The sequence below is a fragment of the Pipistrellus kuhlii genome, unplaced genomic scaffold, assembly GCF_014108245.1.
Source record: "Pipistrellus kuhlii isolate mPipKuh1 unplaced genomic scaffold, mPipKuh1.p scaffold_m20_p_4, whole genome shotgun sequence".
Classification (NCBI taxonomy): domain Eukaryota; kingdom Metazoa; phylum Chordata; class Mammalia; order Chiroptera; family Vespertilionidae; genus Pipistrellus; species Pipistrellus kuhlii.
This window is the reverse complement of record NW_023425540.1, coordinates 52,861,955-52,874,263: the sequence shown is the minus strand read 5'-3', so window position 1 is coordinate 52,874,263 and position 12,309 is coordinate 52,861,955. Positions and strand designations below refer to the sequence as shown.

The 12,309-nt window shown below is 37.9% G+C and overlaps 1 protein-coding gene and 1 long non-coding RNA gene across 2 annotated transcripts in view; one reads left to right on the top strand and one right to left on the bottom strand.

Moving 5' to 3' along the window:
- Positions 1 to 3,600, top strand: part of LOC118703645 — an 88,336-nt gene extending 84,736 nt beyond the window's left edge. The window contains exons 10-11 of the mRNA XM_045571816.1: positions 1,060 to 1,195; positions 3,096 to 3,600. Coding sequence (XP_045427772.1) covers positions 1,060 to 1,195; positions 3,096 to 3,195 — 236 coding nt within the window. The 3' untranslated portion in view covers positions 3,196 to 3,600. The remainder of the gene's footprint in view (positions 1 to 1,059; positions 1,196 to 3,095) is intronic.
- Positions 1 to 12,309, bottom strand: part of LOC118703436 — a 110,039-nt gene that overhangs the window by 34,251 nt on the left and 63,479 nt on the right. The window lies entirely within an intron of this gene.

The following is a 12,309-nucleotide window of genomic DNA, read 5'->3' as shown; positions in this document are numbered from 1 at the left end:
TCATCGATATTTCTAGCTCTCTATCCTTCTCCCTTCCTCTCTGTAAAAAATCAATAAAATACATTTAATAAAAAAAAAGAGCAAGAGCAAGAGAGAGGTTTAAATATCTCATCATCATTGCTAATGATGCTGCCCAAAGTCTCCGCATGAGATGCAGGTTACCTCAAAGCATCAAGACACCATAAAAAATAAAAAAACAACACTCAAGCATTTGACTTTTCAGCACCTTCTACATTGATATCCTCTCCCAAACCCCCAAATAATGGAAAGGAATTCCATGCCAAGCAATATGTAACCACTAACATAGATTCAAAGGACCATGGGGGGAAATTATCTTCTAAAACTAGTCATTTACTCTCATTTTAATTCAAGTTGGCTCCCTCACTTCACCCTGTGGGTTCATATTTTAAATGTGCTGTGCATTAAATATGCACAAAGAAGGTAAGAATCTGTGTTGGTTATAAAAACTGCTGGCAGTCTACATTATTCTTCAGAAAGAATGCCTTTCCTGGGTGGCATGACTCAGGGGTTGAGCATTGACATATGAACCAGGAAGTCATGGTTCAAGATTGTAGGCTGGATCCTCAGTATGGGGGCATGCAGAAGGCAGCCAGGCAATGATTCTCTCTCATCATTGATCTTTCTGTCTGAAAGCAATAAAAAAATATTTTTTAAAGAAAGATGCCTAAATAGTTCTGCCCAACCAGTATCATTAAATTTTCCTCTAATGTGGTATTGCAGGTAATATTGTTTGATACCTAAAAATTTATTTCAAAATGTGTTCGCCAGGTAAAGAAACTAGCTTAGTAGGCCCATAGTAAACCAAAGCTCAATACCAAACATACAGTAAGAAGATTGCAAAAATGAAAGACAGAAAATCCAAACTTTATTACCAATCTTGCCATTAATCATTAATGGCAAGACTAAAAAAGAACAGCTGGAATAGAGTTTACTTCATAGGCAAGTTTTTTTCTTGATATCTTTTCAGTCTCATTTTCTCTATTTTAACTCTTTCTCTATTCTCCTCACTTGCTTTTTCTTTTCTTTCACTTTCTACAGGTGGCCTATATCTGCAAGGATATAGGGTCAATGAGCAGACTCTTAGCTTCAAGCAATCAATAATTGAACTTACACCTCCATCTGAAGAATTCAAGACTTTCTATTTCTGTGCAGAAAATAAAACAGAAAACCAACGGTAAGTCAAGATCTGCACATTTCTTCTTCTTTATTAGTCCTGGCAAGAGCCTTTATAACAAACCCTTATTCTTATTTTCCAACTTCAACTCTTATCTTCAATCAAATCACTCCCTTTCTTTGCATAATCCCTCCATAATTACTGTTACCCAGGATTCTTTTTCTTTCAATGCATGTGACTCTTCTCAAAGTATTATTTTCAAATAAAAAAAGGAAGTTCACATTTTTTCCCAAGGAGGTGACTTACTCAGGCTTCAACATAAAAAAATAATACCATAATTTGTGTGAGGTTGTAATTTACTAATTCAGATTTGCTATTTCACCTCCTATCACATAACTCTTATTGATATGACCATCTGAATTTGATCATTTTTGTTTTGTTTTGTCATAAGCCATTGAATAACATGAGACTTATCCATCTAATTCGATATGTTGATTATACAACTTGGTATGTACAAATGGGCACTTGATTCATAATGATTCTGGAGAAGAAAAAGTACTAAATTTAAGAAAGACAAGATCAGGAAGCAAAGGAAGTGTGCTCTGGTGTCTAGAGCGTCCTCCTGCATCCCTCAAGTCTCCCTGTCCTAACTCCAATCCCCAACAGAGCCGAGCCCTCCAACCACTTGGTGATCATTCTTCACCTCATATAAACACTTTTTCTTAACTAAAACTAATAACAAGTATCTAATAAAAAAATTCACAGTAATTTATTAAAACAGATGATGTAATAAAATTCCCAGAGACATTTGCAAGAACTACATACACTGTTTTAATTCAAAGGAATAAAACTCTGAAAGTAGAATTTCAGGATCACCAGCAAGTGACTATTTGAGGAAGGGAAAAAGGATCTCCCTAAACCTTCCCCCATATGTAAATCTTGTCTGTTTCATTCATTCCTAAGGGCAGACTAGAGTGAGAGGAAAATGAATATAGAATTGATAGATATTATCCAAGCTTTTCTTCCTTGGGATGGTACAAGACAATTTGGGTGGCAAATGACTATGTTTCCCTTGAAGGTGAAGCTCCAGTTGGCATATTCAGGAGACAGAGTTAACTTCTATTCAATAAAATGGACTGGCTTCTCTGAGGAGGTTGAATAGTTAGATCTCACCACCAAATCTATCAGTGGATATTATAAAAAAGAAACAATATGTAATCATTACAGAAATATTTCAAAGCATAAGAGCAAGAGTTTCACAAAGTGGTTCATTTTATATCATTTCTTACACTTACTTTTCTTACACAAAAAATAAGTGTAAGAAATTATATAAAATATTATCCTCTTAGATAATCACAAAGCACACTAACTTATTAAGATACCTTGCCCTGATAATAAGAATCCTGGTTAATGTTCCATAGCTTCCATTACCCAAACTTATCTGACCCAAACCATTTTTTAAATAATACCTATTAACCACCCTTAGAATAAATGTTATATATGCACTTTTGAAAAAAATCATCCAAGAAAATGAAAGGAAGGGGGGGGGGGGAGAAAAGAAAGTTAACTGTGATGGTTTCCAAAATTTAACACAGAATTATTTAACCTAACTAAATATTTGATTGCTATATGTTTGGGCAATTATACTTTATTTTTAAATAGAAACAGAAATATTTTTTAAGGTCCTATAGTTTCATTATTCACTATTTACAAATATTGTACCCTCTTTTGATTCTATTATTTATATGAACATAGTTTTATTTCAGAACTACAATTGTATATTTCTCATGTGGTGTTTTACATTTTTGTTTAATCCAAAACCTAAGAAGAATTGTTCACTTTATTAAGCTAAACAACCAAGAGAAACAATTAAAAAATAAATGAAATGATTTTGTAACATTTCACCTTCTTAGAGTGGGATGATTTCTTAATAACTTGTCATGCACTGTTATTTCTGCAGCTGGATTACAGCTCTGAAAATGTCTATCAAGAAATGGCTTCCTTTGCATCAGGCTATTCAAGACTTCATCAATCGACCTCTAGAGGAGACCAGAATGTAAAAAGAAGCCTAATTTTAAGAGAAAATCTCCACAAAATCATCACCAGCTAGTTGTGGGGATAAACAAAAACATTTCTCATTATATAGCTTTTCAAATAAATGTTTCTCCAATAGAGTAAAACTTTGTGATAAGATTATAGTTTTGTTTTTTAACTGAAATATCAAAATTGATGTGACATTCAAATAATCCAACTTATGTCAACATCATTAATCCCCCCTCATGTTTTCCCCCTAAGGCTGTACATATTAGCATCAAAATATATCATGCCCTATCCCCTTCCTGTCTTTTGAAAACATAAATACAATAAAGTTGATTTATTTATTTTCTCTTTTTTATTCTTTTCTAAATGTGCTTTAGCTGTAGGCTTCTTAGAATGCCTACAGGCCACGATGTGGGAAGCTGATATTTGGGAAAATTAAAATCATGGAAATTAAGTGACTTAAATTATGAATAAATAATTCAGCTAAACAAGGTCCTCTTATAATTAACTCCTAGGACTTCCCACATGAAAAAAAAGTAATATTGTTGTTATAAAAATTAAACAAGGAAAGAATTAGACAAAATTTAGGGGAGAAAAAAGCAAAGGCATAGGTCTTATTATTACCTGGATACTTATCATACTGTCGGAGGCAAACACAAAATAATTAAAAATGTCTTGCTCTTGATACTGAAAGTAAAATTCAGAGAAATTGGAAAGTGAATTCTAATCATTGGGTTAATTTCTCAAGGGAACAATCCTTAAGTGTATCCAAGATGTCAGGATGCATTTGGAAGTCCTATGCCTGCACTAAGGGAACACGAAACACAGATTCCAGGGAGTTCAACTATCAGATTCAAGTGCTCTGCAGCAACACAAAAATGAAAAGAAGAAATCTTGTCTTTTCATAAAATCATAATATTTCAGAATTCATGTGGGCCTTACAATGCAACCCCTTTTCTTCATGGCTGAGGCTCAGGGAGGTAGTAGTCTATTGAAGATCACATTGGTTGTTACTGGCAGAACTAAAAGTGAATCCCCGTCTTCATCTCTCCACCCACTGCTGCTTCCATTCATCCTATTGCTCTTCACTGTGCTCAAGAATGTGGTGTATTTTCACAGAACAACCCAACCACCCTCTCCCCTAAGTTATCAAAGACTTCTAGTTTTGGGCTGAGAACTGACACACATCAATTCCAGCAATGTTTATATTTCCGCAGTCTCATGGAAGACTTCATACTATATCAAGATTTGAGTCATTTTCCCTATGCTCTTCACCTCCACTGCGCACTCCTCTTACCGAAACTGTGAACTCTTCAAATAGATGGCTCCTTTTGGCAACTGCCTTTCCCAACAACTCAGATAAAGGAGGCTGGTGAGTAAGCATACGCTACTTAGTTGCCATATTAAGAGAGGCGGCCCACATGAACTCATGCCCAAAACAGCACTGTAATCCTCTGGCCAATTTAATACCATAATTAAAAATATCCAATTCACAATAACAGATAGCCCTCTGTTCTGAGAATGGCCGCTTTGTCCTGCCGGCATTGACCACGATAATAATGAGGTCTTTCAGCAGGGGCGTCATCAGTAATGCTCATGTCAGAAACCTGGAGCTCACACATCCGCTCCCAGCAGGGTGCCCTGCGGTCTGGAGCCCCGCCATGGAATGCAAAAGCTGCACAGCCAGTGAGTGCCCACGGCCAAGGGCAACACTGACCCGGAGCTTCCCCCACGGAGAAAAACAAGAGCAAGTCCCTCAGGAAGGTGTGAATACAATTTTACCTGAATGAAGCAAGCACTCCTATAACTCGCTTGCAAATGAAGGGTATGAACATTAGAAGTTCCAAATCATAGCCCAAAACTTCTGTTGTTAGTATCCTAGAAGGTTGTAGACATCTAAACAATCCAGGACATCATGCCCCCCAAAAAAAACAAGTGTGTGTGTGTATGTGTGTGTGTGTGTGTGTGTGTATTTTTATGTGGAGAGGGTTCTAAGCTTTTATATGATTTGGAAGGGATATGTGACCCAGAAAGAACTCACTAGTTTTAAGATTAAGAACATTTCCCTGGATCCATAGGCTTTCTTCTCCAATAGACCAAACATGGAGGGAGAAGGTGCAGGGCCAGCCTTCCACATACGCACTCTCTGACTGCACATTTTAGTGTTAGCCCACCTCCAGGCAAATCAAGAAGCACTCCCATGAGCCCATACTCATGGAGTCAATAAATTTTCATTGGACACCTACTGAGGGCCAACTGCAGGCTGCCACCCAGCCCGCCATTTAAGGAGAGGCAGAAGGAATTGTTCAAAGCATGCACTCCGCAGCCCGAGGGCCTGAGCTCAAATTCTAGCTTTATCACTTCTGTCCATCACCTTGGGCAAGTTACTTTAACTCTCCCAGCTTTAGTTTCCTCATCTACAAGGGGATATGATTATAGCATCTGTCACATGTTTATGAGAATTAAATGACTGGTGCATGAAAAGCACTGGAACAGTGAGCAGCCCCAGGGAACTCTCGATCTCATTAGCAAGGACTGTGAGCTGGTTCTATACAGACCTCCCATCCCTGTGGACAGATTCAGAAGGAAGGCAACTTGCCTCCTTCACCTCACTACCTGCAGACTGGAGGATAGAGCATCCCATCAGGGAGGAGCGTTGTCTTAAGTGGCCTTAGGAGAAGGCCAAGTATAGTTTCAGGCTTTCTGAATCATAAGCAGCATAATGTTGCCTATTTAGAACCCCAAAGACTGGCTGACAATTGTCAAAACTCTGCTAGCCCTACTCCTTGATACACTTGGAAGAGTTTCCATCAGCATTCCTAGAAGCCCTAAACTAAGCCCCCATTGTCCTCAGGAGGTCCCGCAGGGCCTAAGTTAGTGCTGGTGTAACTCCAGTTCTTGTTCTGCCTCATCTGCAGTCTTAATGTGCACACAATGAGGAAAACCCGTGGACTGTTCTGTACTTAGGAATTACAGTTAGTGATGATAAACTAATAAACATCAAAGACACAATAATGTGTTCCCATAGAAAAGGAACACTGGAAGCAATTGGTCTGTTTCCTTATTTGCCTCACCCACTCAGCCTGAGAAAATGATATCAGTGATCCTTTGCCTTCAAATCACTTCTCAAGCTTCTTCCAGGGTTTGGAACAATTTCCCCCACCCTCAAAATGAGACGAAATGTTTTCCCTATTGAGGTTTGGCTAACATAGAAGAATTGTCTTTTCCATTCTAGTCCACCCAACAACCATGTAAAGCTCATCTCTAAGGCATGCTCATAGCAGGATATAAAAGCTTATGAAATGATAAAGCATACTTTTAAAAAAGTAACCACTCTTTTTTACAATTATATCTTACTTAATATGTATAATATTTATACATGCATTATTTGGTTAAAAAATAGACCTTCATATTTTTTTCAAATCTGCCTTATTAGAATGAAACCATTCTTAAGCAAAGAATGTTCATGTCAGTGATTCTTCATAGGCTATAAATACCAGGATGCATAAACAAGGTTCTGAATATACTGGTAGATTATGTGGTCATTTTTTGAAGCAGCCTAGGAAGAATCTTATGCCTGTACTTGCTGGTTTGATGATTTCATGAGGGTAGGAATATGGCTGTCTTACCATTTTCCCTGAAGCTAACACAGTAACTAGCCTACATTGAGCATCTGCTACTCATATGGTAAAAGCATAAATAAATGAATTTCAGGTATTTATTTAATCACAAATGAAAACTAAATCTACTAATTTTGTGTTAGGAATATAAGGACTGTAAAATACAGAAAGGTTTTAGAGATAAGTTAAGCATAAAGGTATTATAATTATTAAGAAATAGTGACACATTATGGAACTTAAAGGCAAGAATGCACCTCAGAAGCAGCCTCAATAGGGATTAGAGCACAGGTGTCAAACACAAGGCCCGCGGGCCAAATCCGTCCCGCCAGGCCTTGCAATGTGGCCCGCACCACGCTGTCATCACTGTACTCCACTGCGTTTCCATCACAATGACAGTTTATGACTGTTCAGTAAACCATTCGGCCCGCGATTTAGGCTGGATTTTAGATTTTGGCCCCTTCTCTGATTGAGTTCGACACCCCTAGATTAGAGAATAAGAAACCCAAGGTGTTTTCTCTCTCTGCTCTGCTGCTAGCTGTCCATTTATTTCATTCTTCTTTCTGCACGTTTGTTTGATATAGAGAATGAATGCATGGATTGGAAGTCAAAACTCCAGCGACAGTCATAGCCTCTTATCAGCATCACCCATAAAAATTGCCTAACCTGCATATTCATGAAGTCTATGACCAGAGGAAGGGGTAGACTGGCCTTTGTAGAGTCATATCTAGAGTCAACATGTTAGAGTCGGCATCTCACCAGCAATAGCAAGAGCCTATCCAGCAACACTTAAGGGAGAACCAAACTCAAAAAAGGAGCTTTCCCTTTTCCAACGAAAAGATATAGGAGCCTCCCTAGGGCAAAGGCACTTACTCCCACACGAAGGTAAATGCCATCCCTCCACTCTCCAAAAGCCTGAAAGCTGCCATACCTTGGATGATGGTACTCAGAGAACTAGGCAGCTGGTATTCAAGTTGAGCTTCTATCACTTGCCATCAAAGTGTCTTGAGTGATTAAGATAGCCACATGAGCCGAAACCGGTTTGGCTCAGCAGTAGAGTGTCAGTCTGTGGACTGAAGGGTCCCAGGTTCAATTCCGGTCAAGGGCATGTACATTGGTTGCGGGCACATCCCCGGTAGGGGGTATGCAGGAGGCAGCTGGTCGATATTTCTCTCTCAAAGACATTTCTAGCTCTCTATCTCTCTTCCTTTCTCTCTGTAAAAAATCAATAAAATATATATTTTTTTTAAAAGAAACTAATTTTTGAAGAAAAAAAGATAGCCACATGATTTAGCTTCCAAATGAAAGTATTTTGAGAAAAGACACTATTTTTTTAATGTTTTATTAATCCTCACCTGATAATATTTTTTCCACTGATTTTTAGAGAGTGTGGGAGGGAGGGAGAGACACACAGAGAGAGTAACATCAATGTGAGAGAGACACATCTATTGGTTGCCTCCTGCATGACTCCAACTGGAACTGGGGATTGAGCCTGCAACTAAGATATGTGCTCTTGACTGGAATCAAACCTGAGACCCTTTAGTCCTTGGGCCAATGCTCTATCCACTGAACCCAACCCACCTGCTAGGGTGAGAAAAGACACTTTTAATAATAATACTGAAACAACAGATATAAGCAGGCAGTATGTCAGAAAAGTGAAATATATGCCATCTTATGGATACAGGACAAACTGGTGTTCTCTGCTTCATCACCCACAGGGGCGGAACGTGATTTTAGCTGACAGCTTCAAGTATGTATGTTCTCAGGTTCAGTTCCCTGTGAGAAAATGATTTCTCCCTTTCAATACCAATTCCAACAAATTGAAAGAGAACAATTACTCATGACCAATAAGGTGGGAGTACAATATAAAGAAATAGATTCTGGAAGCTGGGTATCCTTAATGCTATGTTTGTTTGGAGTAGAGCGGAGGGGGGGAGAGCTGGATTTCCAGGAAAATGAAGTCTCTGGGAAGCCAAGGGTTGGATTTATTCTACTTAAATAAGTTTAATGGTGTGAAAAAAGACGTAGAAGCCAAAGAATATCCATCAAATGGCAATACAACTTAATAAATTAGCCTGCCACAATTCCATGCATACTTGCAGAAAACATGGGATTCTTGTGTCTAAGACAAGACTTTTCTTACGCACAACCAAAGCACTGTTGTTGCTATAAGCCATGACACTGGTTTCAGCTCTGTCACTAACTAGCTGCATGCCTTCAAAAAAAGTCATTTGGCTTTTCAGATTGTATACTCTCATCACCTTTATTTTTGTGCTATGCAGACCCAACCCCAAAATAGATTTCAAAACTAATTTTTTTAAGCAACAGTTTTTGAGAAATATGGTGGTATAGTGGAATTAGTTATCCCACACTTTAAAGAAGTTTCTATATTATACAATAAATTAGAATGTAGTTTGAGGAAGGTATAGTAATCTGTAATTAAAATTACAAATATGAAACAAGAGACCCCCTTTGGGCAGACATTGTTCAAATAACACTGGAATCAAATGTGACCTTTTCACAGAGCTTCACTACTGTGTTGAGTTAGCAGCACAGCAATGAAGTGTTATATTGTAAGTGTGAGTTTCAAACAGGAACTCTCTTGGGTGAATGCCATTGAACCACACCAAATCCTTTATTTTACTAAAATCCCCCTCTCAGACAACTTTCCATGGAATCTGTTCAATTGTAGTCACTGTAATTATGACTTTCTTTTTTAATGACCATGCTGTATTTTTCTATGCTGTAAGATAAATTAAAATTTTGTTTTGGGGAATTTTACTCTATTTCTTATGCCAACATAAGGTAATATGATCCAGTCATTTGCTTCTATTTTCATATGGACCTTTCTAGCTTTTCTCACCTTCCTCTGGAGCCGTGGTCAGCAAACCGCAACTTATGAGCCACATGCGACTCTTTGGCCCCTTGAGAGTGGCTCTTCCACAAAATACCACTGAGCCTCTTTCAGAGATAAGGCTATTACTATAGATACCTGGGCACTTGAGTTTCATACCACTGCTGAGGTAAACTAAAAGGGAGGTATGATTAAATTAATTATAATAAATTCTTAGTTAAAAAAGTAAGCATTGTTCTAGCATTGAAGCTTCACACATTTTGCTTGTGACATTTGGGGTGACATCCTACAGTACACCAACTGACTAGCTATTATTAAGTACCACTGCTCAAATCTGTGATGACATAACTTTTCATCAGTATTTCCAACTAATTATAATAGTTTAAAAATAAAATGTGATAAATTTGCATGACATTTTCTTTGCACTATCTAATCCCTATACCTCTTGGTAGGCTGAACATTCAAGAGAATAGACAGAACTGGGTGCTAATGGATTCTGATTCCCCACTGCACCTGTACTTTTCCACTGGTAAGTACACTGTCATAACATAGTATTAGAATAGCAAAGTATTGTGTCTGAATCGTTTTTTATTTACCTTGAAAGCACTTGGCTCAGATAGTTACTTGCAAAGTGAATATATGTTTTAATAGGTTAAGTACCTTTGTGATTGAATTAGCTTTGTTCTCTTCCAATGCCATAAGTTGCACTCTTAATACGGACAACTTCTCAAAAGACCATGTTGTTTGTTGTTTTTAATAGTTCTCTACCATTATAAAAATAACTCCAAGCACAAGTTCTAAAATCATAGGTCAATTGTGTCACATGCAAAGGACGTTCAGTACATTCTTTTGTCATATCGTAAAGTACTTTCTTTGTACTGAAGCAGAGACATAAAAAAACGTGACTTACTGAGATCACAAAGAAAAACGATGATAACAAAAGAGAGAGAAGTGAATACCCAGACCTGACAGTAAAGAGGAAGATTCTATCCAAAAGATAAGCCCTACCACATGGTCACTAACATGACACGGAAAGAAATGTCTGGCAAATTTACAGGTGAATATGTTAGAACAAGAGGATAAAGGCTCAAGTTAATCACTATGTTGGAAGTTTACATCTTCCTTAAAAGAAAAAAAAGGACCCAGGTTCAATTCCGGTCAAGGGCATGTTGCGGGCACATCCTTGGTTGTGGGCACATCCCCAGTAGGAGTTGTGCAGAAGGCAGCTGGTCGATGTTTCTCTCTCATCGATGTTTCTAGCTCTCTATCCCTCTCCCTTCCTCTCTGTAAAAAAAAAAATCAATAAAATATATTTTTTTAAAGATTACAAATGCATCCTGGAGTATGCCTCACTTTAGTTTCTACCCCTGAATTTGCACAATCGTTACACTGATTATCTTAGTGCATCTGTCTGAATGAGGTCTATTCCTATGATTCTTTGAGCCCCTTTTCTCTTGTTCTTTTAAAAGTTGTACTCATTCCAGCATGGACAGTTTCTTTTATAGCTCTCATTTAATTTTTGTAGGATCACAGACTTCCCAGTTTCTTAGTCAGCTAGAAAAGTGGAGCCTTCCATATCTCATCTTCTTAGTGATACTGTGTCAGAGCTCATCTCCAGCCAAGACTTCCTGGAAGAGGAGACTCGTGTCTCCATTGCTGTTTGGTTTGTTTAGAAAAAATTTTTTAAACACACACACACACACACACACACACACACACACACACACATATATATATATATATATATATTATCATGAAGAAAATTTTCATTGAAAGTGAGATTCTGATTAGATTTTCTTCTCACAGAGAACTGAGGGTAAAAGTCCCTTCATCTAGTCACATACTGAATAAAAGTTGGAGAAGCATCTTCTTCCATAAATTCCTGAGAGATGGTAACTCTCTCAAGCAGGTAAACATAAGAGACTTGCCACATAGCAATGCTTCAGGAAGCTAATTACCTAAGGTTGTTCATGAAAACGTATGTGGCTGGAGGAGCCATACATAGAAATATCCATTTCAAAGTAACAACACGGAAAGGGAAAGCAAAATTAACAAAAATTCTTTGCCGCTTAGTTCCCATACTAACAGAGAATGGTAAATGAAGGTTGAACTAATTTGTTTTCCAAGACTACATTGCTGACTTCATTTCCAGAGGGCACCATTAATTAATTCTTTAAATGGTTATTAAGCCTCCATGTGCCAGGCACTGGGGATAAAAAGTCAGAAAGCCAATCAGTGACCTGAAGTTGCCATGGCGAGGGGAGATAGGAGCTGAAATGAGAGGGGAATGGAGTTTAACCTGAAAAATCATAAATCTTGAAGACAGTTCTTGCAATGAGTAGGATTCAGCGGCATAATATTCCCCAAAAGTTTTTATCCCTTTATTTACACTTTAAATCCGCCTTCTTCCGCATTCCCTTGTCCCACAGAGGACTAACAACCCATCTAGAAGCAATGCTATGAGCCGCTTGGCAAAAGTCAGGGGAGTAATGTTAACTTTTTAATACAAACTAAAATTTGCAAAAAGTTTACAAGTATTGTACAAAGAAATGTATTCCTGAATCTCTTGAGAATAAGTTGTTGCCCTAATGTGTCACCACACTCAGATACACTCACGTGATTTTCCTATAAGCAAGGACATTTGCTACACAAGCACAACACAA